General features: G+C 28.1%; 1 protein-coding gene across 2 annotated transcripts in view; it reads right to left on the reverse strand.

The window, feature by feature from the left end:
• Positions 1-715: 715 nt before the first annotated feature.
• LOC131854410 (endoglucanase-like) overlaps positions 716-24,380 on the reverse strand; it is a 31,340-nt gene continuing 7,675 nt past the window's right edge. Inside the window, exons 2-8 of one of the 2 annotated variants that reach the window (XM_059205528.1) lie at positions 12,838-12,945; positions 9,069-9,239; positions 5,576-5,745; positions 4,542-4,755; positions 2,882-3,311; positions 2,498-2,601; positions 716-1,233 (exon numbers count right to left, since the gene is read on the reverse strand). In XM_059205528.1, the coding sequence (XP_059061511.1) occupies positions 1,121-1,233; positions 2,498-2,601; positions 2,882-3,311; positions 4,542-4,755; positions 5,576-5,745; positions 9,069-9,239; positions 12,838-12,898 (1,263 nt within the window). In that variant the 5' untranslated portion in view covers positions 12,899-12,945 and the 3' untranslated portion in view covers positions 716-1,120. The remainder of the gene's footprint in view (positions 1,234-2,497; positions 2,602-2,881; positions 3,312-4,541; positions 4,756-5,575; positions 5,746-9,068; positions 9,240-12,837; positions 12,946-24,380) is intronic. The other variant, XM_059205534.1, reaches the window with a different exon arrangement.

The following is a 24,380-nucleotide window of genomic DNA, read 5'->3' on the forward strand; positions in this document are numbered from 1 at the left end:
GTTCCGCCTTTTAAATAACATCTTATTCATTTAATTATGATACAAACAAGAAAATTCTACTAAGTTCTTAGAACAATTATTCAATAGACTTACGCTGTACATGTCGTAATAAAATACACAAGATAAATTTTACTCTAGATATTACAAGAATCATTTTATTCTTATTTTTATTACACCGAATATTAGATGTTTAATGATTTAGAAATTTGGTATATACAGTCTACGTCATGTTGTTAGTATAACTATTATAACTGAATTTAATGGTACCTATATATCTAAATAAGTCGTGTTTGACACGGTTGACCATACTGTAAGAAGTCAAAGAACAGCCACTCACGATATCCATAAGTGTTCGTAAACTTTTGTTACAATAAGTAGCAAAATATTTGATAAAATATTTAGAGCAACTTCTATTACCAATTAGGTATAATTAGAACTCGGCAAATTCCAATATTATATTTGTATACAGTAATGAGTTATATTTAATATTTGTCTTTATAGGTATTGCTTTATTTTGTAACAATTAAAAATACTACCTAACATTTGGAACTACATTAAATATATTTGGTACAAGTTTTCTTTAAATAAACATTTGAACTTAACATATTAATCGGACCGCTTTTTTAAATATGCTCAGCATAGTCCTGTACGATACTTATAAGTAGATGTAAGAAACGAAGAACTGAGGGCAATTCCATTTGCAAATACTTTTACTTTTCAGTCTACTGTCTGATATCAATTAACTTTGGGTAAGCCTTTATTCGTTTCTAGATGTACATAAAATATAGATGACTGAATTTCTTTGCTAAGTCAAACGTACAACTTTAATGTTATATTAAAATAATGTTTGAAATAGTCAACCTTTTTTTCTAATTCTAAATTATAAAATTGTGTTTCTTAATTCTTTCGCGAAATTATGAAGTGGACTTTCTTATATTGTATTTAAAACTACAGAATGTAAATTCTTCTAAAGTATCTAAGCTCCAAAAAGGGCAATTTCAGTGTTAATAGGCATTCAATATGTATTTACAATATTGAACGTTTAATTCTGCATAGAAGAGATGCATGTTCATAAATAAAAAACAATTTTGATACAGCCCATCTAGAAAAAAAGTATATTTCAAGTAAAATATAAAAGCAAAGCCATAAGAGAAACTATAGATAAGTTTATTGGTTGCCAGAATAGTGTTCCTTTGTTCCACGTGTCATGATGAACGGCAGCTTGGTTCTCACCTGGTAAAGAAATATTAAGATTAAATGCAATATTACAGTCAAATACCAGATAATACTGGCTTCCAAGTACAGGCATGAATTCACTCTTCTTTATATATTTTACGATTGTTACGAGGCAAAAACTTATATTACAGTGTTAATATTTTATGTAAAAATTATAAATTAAATTAAATTTTACAGAATATTAATTATTTTAAATATGTAAGGTTTAACATGTAGGCTAAAGAAAATGTCTCTTAGAGAGATGATAATTCGTATTAAAAAAATACGTACAATATTATTAATCAAATAATAAATGGACATACGAATATTGTTGTCTGTAAGAGATTGGTTATAAGGTTATAAGGCCTTTTTTGTTTATTCAGTTCTTTTATTCTTCCGTGCGCACATTATCATTTGATGTTTCAATATTTATTATTATGATTTGATGATCATTAATAGATAGAAAGTACAAATGTTCGCATGTATGAAGTCACATCCATCAATACTTTAACTGTATATTTAAATACGGAGTTCTAAAACTACACTTCAATTTTAAAAAAAACATGTTGCTTGGCTTCAGAACTGAATAAGTTTCAGTGGACACTTAAATTCTCACGCTCGTTACGCTCAATTTAGCTGTAGTAACAACATGCAAGCAGTGATACATATAGTACATCTTCTAAACATTGGAATAGTTATTCAAACTCAAGGATACAATTATGTTCCCTATCGTCTGAAATTAAATTCGACGTAAGAGTGTTTATTACCCAGCAAAGTAGAATGTGCTAATTAGGCCAATGACTTTGATAAGTTTAGCACCGCCAAGAGAGGTAGCATTAGGGAAGTAAATGGGGAGAAAAAAAATGTTTGATAAACCAAACGTTGGATACATTTGGTTTATCAAAACTTTTTTTTGGATGGAGATGACTAATAAACTCCTTACATGATCATAATAAATATAGGTCGTTATAACCATAATACTGCTTAATTCGTTGCTTCATTTTTGCTTTCCTTCCATTTTTAGGTCAAGAATATATCTGATTGTGAAATTCGAATTGTGAAATTGCGTATTTCCCAGTAGGCTAAAGTAGTCTCCATTCTGGCGTCCTCTCGAAAATTATTATTTGAACACTTCTGCCCGATTCCCCAACTCGATGAAGCGTAAAACCATTTCAAGCATACAAAAATGGCACTATTTTTATTTATATTGCTATGAAAATATATGTGTACACTATGGTCCAATGTTATACTATAATTAAAAACAATGTTATTTTAAACTTACCGATCAGAACATGTACGTTGACTATTACTTGTGAGTGGTTTTGTAAAAGACATATGTATGTTCCACTATCATTTTGTGAAGCAGACGCCACACTTATTGTAGCACTAAAAAAAAGTAACAATATATACTTCTATGACAACTTGCAACTACACAATAATTTGTATGTACTATGTTAAGCGTTTTTATATTTAACTACATAAAGATGTAATGTTTACTCGTCTCTTATTGTACTTGTTTAATAAGTATATTGTATTTTCGACTTTTATAAATTCTTTATAGTTATGAAGAAATGATTTTTTTATTAGTTGAATTTAAAAAAAGTGTATAATTATTTTTATTCATAATTATATATAATATATATAAAGTAAACTATGTTCTTATTACCTCATATTGCGCCATGTAACATTATCGGAGAAGTTTTTTCCTTGTTTTTTCCAATATATACCATAAATATTATTCTCAACTGGCGGAGTTGTGGGTTTCACAGTCATGACTACAGCAGTGGTTATCTCTGGTGCTTTAGTTGTAGTAGTACTTATACTAACTGTTGAAGTAACTGTCGTTGTTTCGACGCTCCAACTTTTATTCATTACTAGATCTATTCTATTAAAAACTGTACTCAATTTTGTTGTTAATTCTGTAGTAGTGGTTGTAGGGGTAGTGCTAGGAGCTTGTGTTGTAGTAGGTGCTTTAGTTGGTAAAGACGTAACGTAATCTTCTGATATGATACAAGTTAGTTTTATTGAACTTCCAGCTTTGTAAAATCTATCTTTCACCTCATGAGACTGATCATTATTAATGGTCAATACAGGAGCTGAAACAATGCGATGTTTTCAAAGATAACTTTTTAAATAATGTAATTTATTTTCGGTGTAAAAAGGGTATAATAAAAAGGGACAATACAACAGTCCTAAATCCAACAACAATACGGCACGAATATCTTCCTCCAACACTTGTCCGCATTATGGCGGGTCACCAAGTGCTTTTTCACGCCACGCTTGAACTACCTAAGGTTAAAAAGAAGGAAAACATGTAACCGTAAAAGCTATATTTTCGTTTTTTCACGTATATCTGTATAGGGATATAGGGATGCACATTGCAAAATTAAAATGTGTTTATTTATGGCTTTGGGTACATAAGGTACAGTTGCTTGCCTACCATTATGAATCTTTTAATATGAGAAGACATACAAAGTATGTAATTATTTCTAAAATCAAAAATAAACATGGAAAGAATCCATTTTCCTATATAACAACGTCGTAAAAATATTTTGTAAGACACACCTCCACTATTTATTTATTTAATAATAATACGTAATTAACTGGGTAATATTAAATTATATGAAGTTGCAAAGAAAACTTATGAATTACGTAATTTAAAATTTCGGTCGGTATATCATGGATATCGGGTAAAAGCCCCTGTGAACAAAACGTAAAAAATTTTCATCACGAAAAATAATATTAAACGAGTAGCATTGTCCTCTGAGAGCTTTAGATTTATCTGATACGCGATGTGAGGACGCGGAAAAATAAAATATGACATTACTACCTACGCTACAAAATTATAAAAGATAACAATCTTTTATACATGATGACCTTTTTGGACAACGTATAAATGTATTGAAAGTGATTTGTTAATGTTTTTATACACTATAAATAAAGTAAGATTACAATCTAATGTCAAATATTGTTTTTTAAAGAATGTATGTTACATTTTAATAAGGACTAGAATTTTTACAAATTATTAAGTTTATTCAATATAAATAATAGTCTAAAAATGTATAAAATAATAATAGTTTTAATTTGAATCCTATTAATTTAATATATATGCCTATTTAAATACCTCTTTATAATAATATATCTTCGAGTTTAAATGTTCGGGGGTATAAGCTCTTTGAGCTGGTTTTGAAAATCCTTTTAGTATTGAAAGCTAGTTTATATAACATAACGCTACTTATAACTACTGCTAATAGGTAGAGCTGCAATGACAAATGACGCAGAAGAAGTTGCGCGCATCAACTAGTGTTTAATATTACAATACTTACGTAATACAGTTAAATTTACAAATATTGTCCTGGGAGGATGGGTTGCTATTTGGCACATGTATTTCCCAGCATCAGAATGCTTAACTGGATTCATACTGAGCCTCCAGTTGTTTGGATATTGAAACTTGACAGCTATTCGATTATCGCCAGTATACGGCGATGGACCAACTGTCAGTAGCTGCGCTGAATCTGTTGAATTCCGCATCCACGTTACCTGCGGACGGTAGTTTAAGTTACTTATGTTTCATATATTCAAGTAAAGGTAATACATACAATTAGAAACATACATACATTTCGGTATATGACATACTATCAAAGATTATACTAAATTAAAATGTGCTGCTTATCATTTTATAGAAATTTGAGTATGATAAATAGTAGAAAGTCTACGTATGTATTATACGTATTCAAACAACAATTGCAATATTAAGCGATTTGAGTTTGCTCCGAAAATACAGCAAACATGTACCAGCCTCTATGTGCCGAGTATGTATATAATTCGATAAGCTATAGGGCTTAAAGTCATACGGAAAAGTTCCCTATTCTTCGGTAATGAAACGAAAATTTTAAGAATTTTATATTAAACCTAGTAATCTATTATATAATATTCAATTTGTCACTTTTTTGATTATTTTTCTAAGAATTTAAAAATAGTCATTACAAAATTTAACTAAACTAAGAATTTTATTTAATTAACCTATCAAATACTGTGAGTAATTAAAAGTCTAATCATGATTCTACTTTATTAAACAAAAATTAATGTGACTGCAAGGAGTCATTTAACAACATTGTTCTGATATTTTTAGATATTTAAATTAATGAAAGTATCTAATTAAATTCATTTTATAATATAATTTGCCTAATTAATTCCTCATTACCGAAATGTCATGTAACGTAAATAGGCATGGTTATAAATAAATTTACCAAAAAAATGTTATAAAATATTTTTGGTTAATTAATTTAACAAAATCAACAATTTAATTACTTATGATTAATAGTAATTAAAAATAAATTTAACAAATTATTATGCTTACAGTTTTGTCTTTTAGCATAACGACTCTACAGTTCAGCAACGCTTCAGAGCCGACATGGGCTGCAACTTGCGAGTACTTCTCATCTTCAAAATATGGCCCCCAATGGTGTTCATGATGGTGATCATGATAAGTTTGGTATGGTACATAGTGTCGAGACTCTTCTACCTTTCCTAAAGTAGAAACAGAAAAGATTTATTTTAGTAATTTTAATTATATGAAATAGTTTCAAAAGTTATTTATTTTATTTATTTAGGAAGATTAACGGTGTAATTTTACATGTTACTTGTCATATCAAATTGTCGTATGCCAATTAATAATCTTCGCCAATAGTATTACCAGATTAAATTTTTCATTATCCAATTTTAACATATCGAAATAATCATGTGACAGTGTTTTAGTTGTAGTTATAGAGTACAAGTAAATAGACCAACATACCCACAAGTAGCGATGTATCCACAGTTAGACACCACTTTTGGTTTTCGTAAAGTGTTATGTATGTGATACTTATTATAGTAACCGTTATTGTTAATAATATTATTGTACAATAAATAATATAACAGTTTAATTAACATTGTATTACAGCTAGATTACAGGGTAATATATCATATGACGAGACACAGTGTGATGTTTTAAAAGCAGAGAAAATAATAGTAAGATATACTCCAGTTTCTTATCTCTTTAGTTCCCTTTTACGACATTCTCGGAATGAGATAAGATGGCCAATTCCAAGTAGACCACACAGTAATCTGTATAAAGACATTTTGATATATCGGTTTGTTTCCAAAGTTCCTATTTAATGTAATGTAAATTAATACCGGATTTCCTACGGTATGCTCACCAATTTATCTAATAAACCTCAGTTTGTAAAATAATTATGCAAAACGATATTCTCCTTGCGAGAATAGTTAACTGTTATCTGTTTTAACTTCATGAATAAATTGTTTTATTGCTATGTATATTCAGGAATTATGACGGATATTAATAAAATTATCGTCTACCTAGTTGGGATTAACTTTTAATGGTTCTAAGTTTTGTCGAAATGATCATGATGAAGTTGTTATTTCTTTAATTAAAATGAATAATGTATTACGTTTGATTATTTAAATGAAGATTAATTACTGGATCCGTAAGTTTATAGATTAAATAGTAGATTTTAAAATAGAGTTGCAGAAAATTAAGATTTTAGAACAGAAGTATCAAATGTACATTAATTTTCAATATTACCTATTATTATTATTTATATTCCTATTTATTATACTTAAAAACGATTTAAGCAACATTATAAACAACATAAAATAATAATAATTTGTTAATTAAATATTTTTTTAATAGTTTAGTCTAGTACCTACAATTCCACTTTATTGTGTAGTTTAAGAAAATAACGGAGTTCGCGATTAGTTTCTACACTATCTAAATAATACCCTAATTATTATTTAGGCTTTGTTGTCATGAGCTCTTTATCGTACATTTCAATGAGTCCCCTATATTACGGTAAGAGCTTAACTAAAACGTTTCTTTTACTTTTGTAGCAAGAATTTAAACAGAAACCGACCAGACCTGAGAGACTAGTTAATTCTCTTTCAAACGTGGACTATGTTTGATTTGTCCCACTGCCTTTAAAAGTAATTTAAACAGTCAATTTTTATTTATATTTGTAATACATATAATAAAAATAAAATTTAACCAATTTAGAAAATCCTGACTCTCTCATAAATGATACATACTTTATCAGCGATGCAATTTGGATTATATTTAATATTAAAAATATAATATTATGAACCTAATTATATAATAATTGCATCTATATGAAGATAGAGCGCTATAGTAGATAACTATAATGACTAAAATTAGTATACATACCTATACATTATGTGTTTACCTAGTACCGAGTACCTGTAAGTAGTTTAGTTATGAGAAAATTAAATTTTGATTTGATTTTTACCATGAGGACTCTTCTTTGTTATTCTAATTACATGGAAGAATTAGATACAGTTAAATAAGAAAGTTAACAGAATAAAACCTAGTATATAAGTGTCATTACTCTGTATTCTAAAATACATTTTATACACGTAGCTATGATAATATATGTTATAATATATAACGTACTAAAACCAATACGTAATATTAAAACGTAAGTAACAGGTCAGTGAGCACCGCTCCACTTAGTAACGTGAAACCACACTTTCTTGAAGATCAATACTATAAAGATTTATGGGTCGACCTTATGTGGAGCCATTTCATTGAAAACACGAGGCCACTTTTTTATAAGATACTCCGAAATACACTACCATGAAATATAATCCGGCACTTTCAAAGGACAGTGATTACTTTTTTTGAAAATGAAAAAATTTCCAATATTCGTAAAAATCGTTTTTAAAGTCTAGTTTTATAAAGTAAATAAGATGGATTTAATTAAATATACTTCTATACATATTCCTAATTGAATATGTAAGAAGTATATATAGAAAAGTATATAGAAATAGACTTAAATATATATATACATGTCTATTTCTATATATACTTCTTATATCTTATTTCAGAACGAATAACTGTATCTGTAATAGAATAGGGAATTAGACCTAACTGTCTAGTTAGTTAAAGTTAGGAGAGAAACGTTCAATAATTTTTATTATAATTTGCTTTTCTTTACGTAGACACCTACTACGAAATTAAATATAAAAATAACAAGGAAAGGGACTAAATTGAGGAAATTCTCGTTTTCGGAGCCGCGTCGGTTTTAACATAATAATTTAGTAAGTTTAGTATCAATATAATATAACTATCTGTACTACCTAGATTAGTATGGACTAAATTGATGAGAATGTCTATGTAATAGTCCGCCTTTTGTACCATATTTTACTGATCAACAAATTAAATAAATGTTTATTTTTTGCATGTTGGATAAAATGTTAGCACAATTTCTTCATTTATTTATTCAATTTTTAAAGTTTTAAACTTTATTTATAGCTTATTAGCATGATAACAGTTTACCTAATCGTCCTGATTTCTTTATAGAAATGGATGATAATGGAGCTATGCACCAGCTTGTGCTAATAGTATACGCTAACTTGGCACCAGTTAAAGATGATATATGAGGATGGGCATGAAGACATCTCAGTCACTCATGGCACATTGCTATGGAGACAATGATCCTCATAACTTGGGAGAAAGAGCTTGTTAATAATAATCTCATTGCTAGCAATGTACCATATAAAATCGACCTTCACGCTGTTCCCCTTAAGATCATCATGGTTAATTTCAGCTTAATGGGATAATTGACCTGACCTTATGCTCATATTATCTTCTTTCACTAGTACCCATTAGCGTATACTATTAGCGTAAGCAAAACTACCGTATCATTATTATCCATTAAAAAAATCTCATTATTAATAATTTACTTTTCCCCGTTTAGTATTATGGCTTAAAGAAAATCTTGGTCCTTCGGACAAAATGACAGGCAGAGAGTAGTCTGATAAAATTATATATAACCTACCTTGTAACAAATTGTCATTTCGGTCCGTCGCTCCCTCTCGTTTGATGTTCTCTCGTAATTGCTTACTAATGTTTCTAAATATCTCCCTGGATAGTGCCAGGCTATCTTTCTCATCGCTCCGACGTCTTCTGGCGCCATTTGCTCGGTAATCTTCTGGGAATCGTAGCGGTTCTGCATAGATTATAAAGATTTATTTTATAATCCGTAAAAATGTTTGGATTAAATTTATTAAAAAAAATATAATGATGGGTAATAAGTAGGATTTCAATGAAAAAAAAAATTCAATTTTATTACCTTTTGTTTAACAGAGATGGTAACTCATGTGGTTTGTTTTTACAAAAAATATAATTTTAAAAATTAGATTCATTTAATAAAATTGCTTAAAAAATGTGTCGAATGTTTTGTGTGTCAATAAAAAAATAGTTTATCAGAAAGGGTATTTTTAATATAAAATAAGTTTTTTAAACTAATAAGGTACAAAAGACGGTTTTATATCTGAAACAAATTCTTGAAAGTAATAATACACAAGTATAAAATACCTTTTTATACTATCCTCTCCTATTTTCATTTTTTGTTATTTCGATAAAAAGATTGTTACTGTCATATTCTATGCTAACCATAAAAAAACAAGTTATAAATAAAATCAGTATAGGTAGTTTATCTAAAAAGATATTTTTGGGTGCTCGTATGACTGAGCCTGAAAAATGACGAAAGCCGTCGTCGTCTGTCAAGGCTGATCCCAAAACGCGATGTGAATTGTAATACTTTTAGTCTTATAAAAACAGGTTTAACATTACTGTATACGAGTAATGAGTAGTTTTATATCATATAATTTCTTATTGTCCATAATTGAGGGTAACAGAATTTACTTCTATCTTTTGACACTGCAATACAGTGCGCTTACTAAAACTTGTATTTAAAAAAAGAATAGAAATAGATAAAGTATTATTGCATGCTGTACATATGTATAGAATACTTATCATTCATTATGGTTGAACGGAAACACAATATTGAACTGAATTTCAGTATATAATTCGTAACCTATCCTAATTAGAGTTATATTCAGAATTTAAGTACGAATTTCATTATGATTTGTAAATAGCAAATTTTAATATTCAAATGTGGACCTAAAAATCACTTAAGCTATCAATTGTCATTGTTATTCGTATTTTAATAGAATTAAATGTAAATATAGAATTAATAAGCACAAAAGATAAGTTAGTTAAGTTATAAATAAGGTTTTATATATATCAACTAATAAAAAAAATCGCAGCTTAAGTTTGACGCTAGATAATAAAAACGCTTTTGAATAAAAAACAAGTAAAAAAAACTGATCATAGAATTGATTAACTCTACAATCTATAAGTTACAAGTAATTGTTATTTCGCAGACAGTAATTACGCCCATTATATTCCAATATACATAAAGCTACTACATAAATATTTCAAAATACATTACAATTTATTCTGTCATATTATTTAAAAACTTGTGGTCTACTTCACTCGCGATACCCCAATGAATATCGTTAATTTTGCTGTTAATTTAATGGTGGAAAGTTCACAAATAATTTCTGTTCCAATACACGGTTTCGGATGCCAAGTTTTATCAGGCGTTATGAAATGGCTTACATGAATTTATTTGATCGGAAAACGGAAAATATATACTAGTAGTATTTCCAGATATATTTCGTTTTAAAAGTAAAAAATATAGTTCAATTTCCAAGAATTTTTATATGACAAGGAAGTTAATGTTTTCCCTAGCCTTTTATATAAAAGTTAGTATGTCAGAAATGCTATAAAAAGTATTCTCTATATATAACACACTGCGTACCACTGTACTACCAATCTATTTGAGTTTATGTAACTGTACGTAACCCGTAAGTCATGTGTCTTACTGGTAGATACAATTAGTTGTCATTATCCTTAGTTTGATGAACACGACATAATTTTGATAGACTCTATCGATACCAATTTATTTGGTAACACTGACAATGCCTATAAGAAACTGTATTTACTCTAACTTCTCCAGAAAAACTAACAATATGTCAGAACTAGTAAGAAACTCAATCAAGAGAAATAAAGAGCGTAGGCACCCAAGCAACCAAGTTTTATTTGCTTGAATAGCCGTAGGTATGTAACATTAAGGATTTTCTTATTAACTCTCCCAGCTCCGAAAGTAAAACGAACATATTATAAGCCTGAAATGGATTTTTTTCTAAAGCAAATAAATGAACTGAACATATTCATTTACAAATGAGGTAAAATAAAAATTCAAAGATAATTAAAATATTAATACGTACAATTTTATTTTTTATTATTTTTATACTTGTTTATTAGTTATAATTGATTTTTATAAATACCAATTAAAATTATAAAAAAAAGTTTATAATGATCTCTGGCCATAATGAACTGGTAGTAATAAAATTTGGTATATACAGAGTATTTTGAATGAAAAAGAAAATAAATTAGGTACTTTTTATCCCAATTAAGTATGGGCACCGGATGAATGTGATAGCTTATTAAGAAAGCTTATTAAGATTACCATTTAGTCAGTTTGACAAAATGAAAGTATAGTGGTCATTATATATATCAGCAGTACATCAAATATGAACAGGTATACTTGTTTTGTTTAGGTTCTCACTTTGAACCCTAAAACAGTGTATAATAGTTTAATATCAATATTATATTACTGTGATTTAATTGCTTATTATTTAGTTAATCATAGATTCGTGTAACTCAGACATGGCAGGTTGTCAACACAAATCAACAGAGAAATATGCATTAACCTGACAACATTTATAATTTAGATTAATTACAGTTTGGTGTTTCGCGTTGCTTCGCTTTGCTCCTTAATCTAAGGTGTTTCGTAAGATGTGAAATAGATTAAATAAGTAAGTATCTCTGACCTAACTCTGGCATTCATATTATGAGTAAGTACACTTATATTTTGTTTATAACTGACTTAAATACTATTATTAATACGCTATCTTTGCGCGATATTTGTGTTAATAATAATAATAATAATTCATACAACGCCATCTAGCCCAAGTTAAGCTAGCTAAAACTTGTGTTATAGTTACTAGAAACTGATACAAATATACATACATACTACACATAGAAACCACCCAGACCGATAGGAACAATCATACTTATGAATACAAATGTTTGTACCTTGCGAAGAATCGAACCCGCTACCATCAGAAGTAAGGCGGTGTGCTAAACCGCTAGACTACAGCCGCCGTAGAATAAGTAATACATTTGTATATACAAATATTATACTTATTTATCATTGACATCAAAATGTATATATAGCATCCGCAGTAATTCGTTATAAAATATATATTTTATTTCACATAGCTTAATGTTTACAATTCGAAATGTCACTTCTATAATTCTTGTTTTATCTTTAATTTTCAAAATTACAAACCTACTTAAGGCTATTATTATTAATTAGGTAGACTGTTGCTTTGTTTGTCATTTAAAAAATCACACTGGTTGTCATTCTAGACTATAATTTTATCTACCCAAAGAGTATATATTAAATTATCATCTGTACAAGCTGGATCTGTGCGTTATATTCATCAAATTTAAATTTATATAGAATTTCAGATGGATATTAGACTTTTAACGGGTATTTTGCATAATATCATCCCATTTGAAAGTTGCATGATGAATATAGTGGACATGGAATCATCCACTATTTTGAAGCAGATATAAAAATAATATTGAATTATTGTAATTTGCGTAATTCATATAATTCATATAATTACCAGATGCAGTGTGTAGGCAGCATAACGCTAGACAGACGAAGTAGAGGCCGTCCCACTGCATATTAGAGTGCACATCACAAGTGCCGACGCATCACGCTCGCCCCTCACCTGCCGATAAAGAATTCATAACATTATTAACTTACTTGAACTTCCATTTACGAGTAGATGACTATTTTAACATCTAAGTTCACCACTCAGGTAATACAATTAACACAGGGTAAATATTATTATAATTTATTATTTTGGTATCTAAACAGATAATAAAATGAAGTACATGTTCTTTTAGAAATATCAGAGTATATACATATATATTATGGATAAAGTAATAGTAATAACAACTATAATATACTAAAACTATCATAACTTACAAATCAATTAAACTACTAGAGCATATTTTTTTAAATTTAGACCGTTTCTCTTGAGTTCATTGCAGCCTTGTATCACTATTCAGACTGTTTACATATTAGGTCGTGAAAGCAAAACTGTCCCACATAAAAACTTTAATTGATATATCACATATACATATATTATTTACTTTATCTCTAGTGGTAGACCAGTAGTCTACATCTACAACATCAGTATGTTATACCTATATTTCATTGACTAAAGTCATTATAATGTCAGTTCAATTACAGCCGTAAAAATATCTAAGATACATTTATTAGGCGACTAAGAAGAATTTATTTGATTATATAATATTTCTATGAAACAATATTTATCGATTTCACGTAAAGAATGCCAAGCTAAAAGGTACATTTAACTCGTATCTCAAGGACTTGTAATTGGTTTGTACATGGTTGAATAAGACATGCCTTCCGGAAAATTGAAGTTTCGACCCTGCGGCTCAATAGTTTCGAATGCTCTCTATAATTAACCTACGCAATTTTCAGTTTGTACGCCTACGGTCTGGAACGGCCGAGAGAAAATTAATTACGTACTTGATTCCATTATAGTAAAATCAACAATAGTGGATATTTGCGGTGTCTATTGTTAGTTTACTTCGATTAACTGAAATGTTGTCAAAGTCTTTTCGCTAAATTTATACTACACGCGCCACAAGATATTTACTGGTAAATATTTATTTGTCTTTCCTTTATCTTTTTTTGCATAAAGATATACGTTTTCCCTAAAATGCAAATACATTTTAGGGAAAACGTATATCTTTAAATTTATTCGTGTTAAAACCTATTTAACTATATTAATAATTATCATAGTTTTCCAAGACCATTAACTCTGGACGCAATCTAAATTATATCATAATCGAATGTGTATTTAGGGTTTGAATCTTCTAGTATCTATGTGTATAATATGCAAATGTTCATTAATATTGGAAATATATGTTTGATTGCGTCTTTATTATCACTAGATACTTTATTGGCTATATTAATCGTAAAGAAATTTGACAAATATATAACCTGACATAGACAGAAGTCTATATTTAAATTTTGAAATACGACTCTCTTTAAGGAAATATACTCTTATGTATAAACTTATTTTGCAATAAATATAAGGACCAAGAAGTAAATTATCTACCAAAAACTAAAATAATCGGATAAACATAACATGTGCTATGTTTATCAGATCATCATCATCATCATCATTTGATAATTGTAGTAGACTTAATGTAACGTGTGTGAATTTGCTTCTAGTCAATATATGGTAAATATTTTTTTATATCTGCATTTTGCTTATAATGTTAATTTAAAGATTTGATGATCAAAAGAAATTGCTGGTCACATACTAACTCAGACGATAGCGAAATGCACAAACAGAAATAATGAAGGCTAAAAAAACCTAAAGGACGTAACTAATCTCAGAATATAAATAAAACGGTAATATATATATAGAATATGTTTCGTATTCACTAAAGAACCAGGTTTATACAGCACAGTAGTAGTTGAAATATTTTAGTCAGTATTTCCCTTATAATCCCTTAAGATAAGTAAAAGAACGAAATAAAGAGACAGGAAAATAAGGAATTTCGTATATTTTCCCTTCTCAGACCAATAATGAGCTACTTTATTGATGTGTAATAACTGAGTTACCGAAAAGCAAACAAAAAAGTGTATTTCGTATTTTCTTATATATATCAATATTATAGCTAATCTCCAAGTAGTAAGTTCCAAACCTCTTCAACAATATAATGAGAGTTTAGTGAAGCTTCTTATGCATCAATTTATTACAAGTATTCGTAATTTATGTAGACGTAAAATTTAAAAGAGATTAAATTATTTTTACAATATAAAACCACTTCATTAATTCTATCAATAAAATTGGTGTACAAATACGAGTATCGTATTGTTCAATTTGTGGTCGTTCAATCAAGTTTGTTATAATAACAAAACATTGCTGTTTTTGTTGGAATTGTATATTAATTTAATATAAATTATTTATATTGTATATTCAAAAATAATTATTTTATAATGTAATAGTCAAAAGACTCTTAGAAACAACTAAGCTATCATAGTAAAGAAATAATACTGGAAAAAGACTGCAAAAAATACAGTCATAAATAATGTCTTTTGCTCATAATAACCATTTCTTTTTCTTAGACTGTCTTTATACAATGAATGGAAAATCAGCGGATAAAAAATCAAAGCTTTATGGTCGCATTGCACAAACAAAAGAGTCTTTCATTCTTAAAATCCCTATTTTGAACTTCAACTTCTTTTATAATAAGAAAACGGTAAAGTGTGTATCGGAGTCGCACATAGGGTGTTCCAACAAAGTAATGTAAATTAGGATTTTATTTTCAAAACGACTTTCAACAAACAAACTTACATACAAACAAGTATACTTGTATACAAGTTCTACGCACAAGAAAAAGACGAAGTGATTTTAATATGTATAATGAATCTCTGTCACTTGATTACCCTTGATAGTAGAACTTATACAGTTTTCTTCTGATAATGTACACCTGTATTTATTTATTCTTTATTGAACAAAAAACTTTTGTACAACAGGCGAGCTTCATAGTTATATCACATTGTATGCAATTCTATTATCCATGTGTCCGTGTTTTTTTAAGGGATAATAATGGAATGGTGCTATTGCTTTCGCCAACGGTATACCATTGTAGGATGATAAGATAAGTATGAGGTCAGATCATTTATCGTTTCCCTTCTTGGAAAATGGGATCTGTTTGGGATGGTATGCTGACCTTCCTCCTGGAACCACGTGGAGGTCGACCTGACATGGTACATTGCTAGCAATGGGATTATTAATCCACATTACTAATAATCCGCCCACGTGTTACATGTATCTAAATGTATCTATTCACATTTTATAACATACAATGATTAAAATGGCTCAAATAATACCTTAGGATTTCGGTTTTTTTTTTATTTAAGGTCTATATAAATAATGTAAAAAAAAGTTAATGGAATATGTAATTAAATTTAGTTCAATAATGTTTTCACTGGAAAACTCTTAAGAGAATTTACCAGTGACAGTATATATCACCATTAAAATACACTAATCCGAGATACCAAAATACAGAAACACAAGAGAATCGAAGAAATTCTACGAAATAATTCAAATAGGATTACAGTTAGACATTTTGTCATAGTAATTTATTAAACGATTATAATTGTATACAAGTATTCAAATATAATTAATAGTATCAATGTCATATACAATTTATATTAATATGTGAGAAAATATATAAATATTGTAAAAAATAAACATTGATGAAATCCTAACATATAAAAATTTCGTGGTACGTTGTTTGTTCACGATAGAATCATAAAATACTGAACGGAATTTGATGAACTGAATTTGATGATTTTTTTTACAATTTTAGTCTTTTACATTTCTCCTTATAGTCAAGCCTCAATCAAAATGTTAATGACAAAATATACGAATATAGGATATAATTAACATAAATACTTTTTTATAATTTGAAATGTATGAAAGTCACATGGAATATTAGGATATATTTCAATGGAGTTATCATATAATCTGTTGAAGGTTCTAAGTGACAATTTAAGAGCTTTGTGATGTTTTATGACGTAGTGTTTATATAAAGTATGTACGTAGGTTAGGACATGACATTTAAATAAATTTATTATATAAATAACTGTTCCAACTGAATTAGTTCCATAGTAGACAGAGAGTACGGCAGATATAATAATACACCGCCTTTTTATTTGTACTCATGTATACAACTATGATTAAAAATACCCTATTTTCAATAACGAATTTAATTTTGAAAAGGTAGATGATAATGGTCTTTGACATTTATCTCATTTGAATATTCAAAATATCGGAATGTAATTCCGGTCCGTATTTTCAGTTCACTCGAAAGATTCTTCTACTTTGAAATAAAATATTCTTGGTATTTCGAGACTTACTAATGTAATTTCTCCCATTCAAATGTCGACTTTTAGATTTAAGAAATACGATAAAGTTTTCATATGGATGGAAAATAATATTTCCGCGGTGAAACTAACAAAAATAGCTGTACTTTTTCAAGTTCAAATTATATTTATAACAAGATTTCACTCAGAGTACTTTAAATGCACTACATTATTGTAACGGTTGAGATTTAAGCTCTCTATTTATTTGTGTCATAAACCTGCAAATTATGTTGTATTTAAGTTTGAAGAATAACACAAGAGTTCCCAAAAGCATTGTATCGTGAGTAATTTTATAACGCGTTACTTCAGGGGTAATCAGGACCGCCAAAACAGGCGTCACAGTGCTTACTTTTGTACCAAAACTTTTATATAGATATAATAAATTTAAAGTTTTATAATAAAAACATATTTTGACAATTTGAGATGATATTATTTTCAACCAGGTTAGTTTGTTTTCTATTAAGAAATAATAGGTAGTTAATGTAAATAATAAGACTATTCTTTTTATTTATGAGAGTAAAATTTCTTAAGGCTAGCTAACACGAATACCACCGTATTCGTGTTCATATATGCTCGTATTGTTTTATTTAAATATACTATATAACGATAATTTCCTCAGCACGGCGTAAGCCGTCCTAGTTTATATCGAGGCCATGTGTGAACTTATGGTCAGCGAGCTCCTTGAATTCCTGCAGCAAAAACTGGATAGATACAATATCGTTATTTATTTAGTTTTGATTACTTTCTATACTTAGTCTATATTTAGTATAATATAATATGGGCCAATATTATTATAACGTTAATATCAGTTTTCCAGAAATATAAATATATTATATTTATCATTGTCTCAATTAAGATTATTTTGTTTTTATTGCTACATTATTCTTATATCTATTTTATCATTTACGATTGTAAATGGAATAAAATAGAATTATACACAGTAGTAATTTCTCATTCCAATTTATACAGTATGAATGCTATATTTCTAAGTAGGTGAACTGAAGAGTTTATACGTCTTTAAAACGAGTATTTGATTCTTTATTTACATACAACATTGTTACTTTACAAATACTTTTGTAGACAATGAACTTTCATTGTAACAAATCTCGTACCAATTGAAAATGTCGTTCAAATACGACAGTGTATGTTTGACTCCAGATAAAAACAGAATCTGAAATGAGTTTATAAAAATTGTTCACATACTAAAAAGGTCAGTAACTCAATACATTCTAATTTACCTCGTCTTCTTTTTAATGCACAAAAGTTGAAACACATGATTTGTTTTCATTCTATGGATAGCATAGTTTCTCTTGACAGATTGAATGCAATAAGTAAAGCATTTATACATAAATCTCGAAATGGTAAACGTGTCTCCAGACTTACCTATTCATGTGTAATTGACTGACAGATGGAGACCATTTTCTTGATATATATAAATTCTTTCAAAATTAATTATTCATTTGTCTCTAAAACATTACACATAGTCGTGATTTTTAAATATGTAAGCTAATTCTGTAAATCCACACTGGATTTGACATAATTTCATTTGACAACCAGACTAACTAAAAGAACAGTACTTTTCCTCGTAGATAACCAATTTAGATAACTGGTTATCTACGTGGAGAAAGCCTGTTTATCTAGTAAGAAATTACTTCTTTGGAACAATTTTGAGAAATTGTATACAATCTGTGACAGTGGTGTAATAATGAGTTTCCTCCGTTTTCGTGTGTTAGACGGATTAGAATACAACAGTAATATGAAACATAAATTGTAATATAATTGCGCAACTACAACATATAAAGATATGAAATAAACTATTTTTACTAGATATCATTATAATCTAGAAATGGCTTCCTTAAATTTGAGATTAATGCGTTTCTTGAATACAATTCAATTAATATAAGACTCTATTAGATTGAGAGTAGATTCTAAAGTTATCATTGAAAATTAACAAATAATAACTAATGCAAAAAATGACTGACCGGTACATATGAGAGATACAAAAACATGGATTTCTATATCTATTCTTCGCGTAGTATATTAGTTTTCATATTACAGATGCATTCAATCTTCTTCCACTTTTCTCTCGATCTATATGAGATCCCAATATTATTTTATTTGTGCTTTCAATATGAAATTACAGAATATTTCACAAGGTCACAAGGGTCACGACTTATTTTTGTGTCATATCTTAAATCCACTATGTATATTTCATATACTTATAAATATTTTTACCATAGATTAAGGGTACTAATTTAATTGAAAAGAACTTAGAATATAAAATACATGAAAATAAAGATTAAATATTCTTCTATAATTTAGGCATTATGTAATTTGATATTATGTAGTACTAACTTATGTGTGTACCCTTTATAAATCAATCTCTCTACTTTGTGGACACTAGAAGTTTTAGAGCAAATATATATTTTTCTTTTAGATTACATTCCCATAATATGCATTGTGTGGATCTCTTTGAAAACATGATAGACAGGGGCCGAGGATTGTATCCAGACAAAATTTACTTTTATGCTTTGAGAAAGGTAGGGTAGGGTATTGTTAGAATACTGTATATAGGTACGCTGAAATGTGAACATAATTTACACATGTAAATTCAAACATCTATGCAATATCTAAATGAAGTTTGCCATTTTTACGGTTTAAATAGATAAACAATATTTACTATAAAATAAAGTTGTTAAAATAATTTGACACAAAGAACCTAAAAGAGATAATTTTCTTCTTTTCTTTTTAGAACGCTTTTATTGTACTAGCTATTACTTCCTTCCTGTACATGGATGCATGGAAAATTTTAATAATTATTCATAACGGAAACTGATTTGAAAGTTACTTACAAATTTTACCTAAGTAAAGGAAGTTAAATTGCAGGCATAAAAACTTTTAAGTGTCTATATAAATAATTAAAAGTAAATCACAGTAACGCTCAAGAGATCCTTCTTCAGTTGTTTAAAATTGTATTGTATTTACTTTCAAGAAAATAGTGGGTAATCTAATAATACCTACTTGCTATAACAGTTTATACTAGTATTGGGGTGGTTACTGTGACGTAATATTGATGTGGCTCTTAAGAATTTTTACGTATATTTTTTGATAAATAGGCGATGTATCAATTTAAAAAGAATAAATGACTAAATTCACTATTGAATTAAATTTTTCTGCTCAAAACTTGTATTGTAGTAACTACTTACATAAAAAGATTATTTTGACAAAAAATCAACCTTTGGGTTTATAATTATAAAAAAAGTGCTAAAATAACCTAATGTGAATTACTTATTTATTATTAAATGGACATTAAGTGTACTTATTTTTGTAAAAAAAATGGTGTTTAATTTCAATTTAATTTACAGATTTGCTTCTCACATGGTCATTATATATGTTATTAATACAAAGAATATAGACGTGTGATGCCCAGTTACTAAATATTACAACAAATTTATTAAAATGTCATTAAGTGCAATTAAGTTACGAAATTGCAATACATTTACGAATTATTTAACGTGTCAACAATATACACATAATTGGTTATATATAATCAAGGAAAATTAAAAAAAAAGTACAATTTACCAATATGTAAATTGTATCCATGAACGTGTAAATAATAATAATTACGGTTATTTTACACGTTCATGACATGGTTACCTGTTAAAAACTCTTAAATTAAGTCATATAATATTTTTATTAAAATTGATTTTAATTTATAAATATATATAGATTGTATTTACATTATTTAATACGACACGGTATATATTTTGTTCATTATTATTACGTATTAAATGATAATATGTTACCCGTTTAATCACTTCCCATAGCAAATAAGTATTTACCTACTTGAGAGTTCTCTGAAGGCTGTAGGTTTATTAATTTACAGCAGAATTAGGATTATGAAGCAAAATGCGCGTAATCTCACGCTCTATGCTCCTTGCTCCTTGACGATGTAATCAGATATAGTAATATAATATGTATATACATAAATATTTACTTGAACTGTGTAGGTACTCTGTTATAAATGATTTAATATTTAAGAATATATCTATATCTGATTCTCTGTTTTCGTATGACATTAGTCTACAGAGATCTGTAATCAATAATTTCAAACAATATTCAGTATAGAGTGCCGAGGTCGATGCAGCCAATACTGGTAATAATCAAGTGGCGTAATAGAAGATGTAAATAATAAAATATAGAAATATATGCAGAGCAAACAATGTCGATCAGAAAGGCAAGATTATATAAACTAAGGCATGATAAAATATAATCACAAAATGTAAATATTTAAAAATAGGCAATTTCGAGCCTGTCAGCGTCCCTCATATAAGGAGTTCTGTATAATAAGCTTTTTTTTATTCGAAGGCTCATCCGTTATGAATCCTTTAATGAGAAGTTTCTAAAGAAATCTATGTATAACAATAATATAATCTAAGAACGATACACACAGCGGCATCTAGCCCAAGTTAAGCTACCTAAAGCTTGTGTTATGCGTACTATTATAGATAACTGATATAAAAACATAGATTTTTTTTGGGTAGATACACACATTATACATAGAAAATACCCAGACCGATACAAACAATCATCATCATGAATATAAATATTTGTGCCGTCCGAGGAATCAAACCCTTACCCAAACTGTGTACCTTTGGAAGTAAAGCGCTGTGCTAAACCATTAAACCATCGAGGCCATCAAGTAATAATTATATAGTCAATTATAATAGAAAGTTTCATATATATTAGGATAGAAATTTTAAATTTGTCTTCATAATGGTCTTCATAACTATAACTTACAGACACTAGTAAAAGAATGAATCTGTTTCATGTTTCATTAAGAACATTTATTTAATAATTCTACAAATTTTATTTAAATGTGTACTAAGTTATTACGTAATTAGTCAGCAAATATTAAATTTAAAAAAGTATCTTTGAAAATTTAAAGCTTTCTGATGCTTTCAGTAGAGTATTTTAAAAATTTAAACACAAGTGAATGAGTTTGAACCAATTCTGTAAAAAGAAACAGACGCAGAGAAGACTTGGTAGAATGCAATTTATCATCACTGAACACATCGAGAGACTGAAATTTACATTTAATGTACCTATTTATAGAAGAGACAGAATAAAATTATATATATAGTATATATATTCTACTGCAGTCGTATTATAACAGACTGGTAGTCTAAGTGTACCATTGTTATCAGTAATTCCTTTTATCCCATTATTTGGAATCGTCACAGTATGTTATCTTCTTTCAGTCATCCCTACAGTCATATTTGAGCTTATTCTCTTTTTATATATATCATCTTTAACTCAGTCCATACTTAGTTAAACATCGACATTTATGTTAGGAGTTAGTTATTAGTTACTTTCTTAAAGATGAGCCCCCTTCTCTAATGAATTATCTATTATATTTTAAGATAATCTGTGGTACTGTAAACCGTCATTACTAATAAAATCATTATATGTACTTTACTTCTGAATGCGTTTATTGTTTTATAAAATATAAGTTCTAATTACACTGCAAAGTATATGTAAGTTTAAATATACATCTATTAGTTTATTAGTACCTATATTTTTATAAGATAGGTAAAGGTAATGATAGTGTTTATAAAAAAGCAACTCGATATTTGTTTAAAGAGTATATAGGTAAATTTCCTGTACACATTGTTTATCTGTGGGTTATGGAAATGAACTGTCTGTCACCTGTCAAATGTCATATATTGGTGGTGATCATGCACACTGGTGTTTCAGTGCCTCATTTATTCTTTGTAAAAAATACCACGTACTGCTGTACTCTTAAATTTTTTTGGTTACGTAACTTACTATTTTACATATGCCTTCAACTCTATTAGTTTTGACATCCTACTTGGTGCTCTCTGTGCTAATACCTAAATTATGCTTGCTCTATCTATTAATCTCCCCATTCTCGACTATACTGATGTTGAATTTATTGATGCGAGTGAATAGATTCTGAACAAATTCAAATGCCTTCAAAATATACCAATCAAAGTTATCACTGGTCTGCGTAAGTTCGATCATGTTTCTGTATTTCGTAATCAGTTAAAATTACTGCCTATTCATCTTCGACGTGATATGCATATCCTTTTCACTCTGTATAATATATTCTATGATCCCAATTCTCCATCGTAGTCCTAAACGAAAGGCAAGTTTGGGTTAATACTGTTTAACGAACCTGATTTTATGCTATTGAAGTAAATAGTGATTTTTAAATTTATTGATTGAGCCTCTACTCCAAACTTCATGTATAATCACTGAAACGATTTTTTGTGACTATATATATGATGGTGTAATTACCGATTTCGTTTAGATTTGATTGTTTTATTCTACTAATTAGTGACCCATCCTTCTCTGCTCGGATTGGACTCATCACTAATTTTTGTATTATGATAATATTATATTTATGCCTGATAAATATATGTAATAGTTTGTTACTCTGTATTAATTTAACTTTTAAACAGTGATAAAATACTTAATATTAGAGCAATTTTTAAAGAGTTTCCTTTTCTCATATAAAATTCTGCACTCTATAATACTAGTGGATGTAGACTAAACATAAAAAAAAACTTTAAGATAAAAAAAGATAAATTATCTTTTTTTTTATCTAAAATTTTGTGATTGAAATACATAATTATTATGATTGAAAAAGATATTATGATTGAAATAAATTTTAGAAGGCAGTGTTACGAAAACATTAACTTATTTCTATTTACTACTACTATTACATATATAAACAAGAAAATATATTACAGAGAATATATTCTCTAAACACAAAATTAATTAAATAAATATTTACGCTATATATAACGTAAACATTTATTTATACAAAAACCCTCATATTGAATTTCCTTCTAGAATTAATTTTGAAACTAAAAGTATTATTTAACAACTATTAGAAATGGTATAAACTATATTAAACAAGAATAGGTAGTTCTTATAGTTCGGTCAGAGTTTTGTACTCATGAATAATGCATTATTCAATATGGTTTCATTCAACCTGGAACGCTTTGCTTAATAGTAGTAAGATTTTACTATGTACTGTGTATATATATAGGGATATTTATATAATACTTAAAGCTAAACAGCGTAATCATATTGCAATAATTATACATTTGTATACATATGTATGAATAAATTTGTACTTCATTACATAGTATAAAA

This window comes from Achroia grisella, unplaced genomic scaffold, assembly GCF_030625045.1.
Source record: "Achroia grisella isolate CSIRO2021 unplaced genomic scaffold, CSIRO_AGI_Agris_v1 utg1186, whole genome shotgun sequence".
Lineage (NCBI taxonomy): Eukaryota > Metazoa > Arthropoda > Insecta > Lepidoptera > Pyralidae > Achroia > Achroia grisella.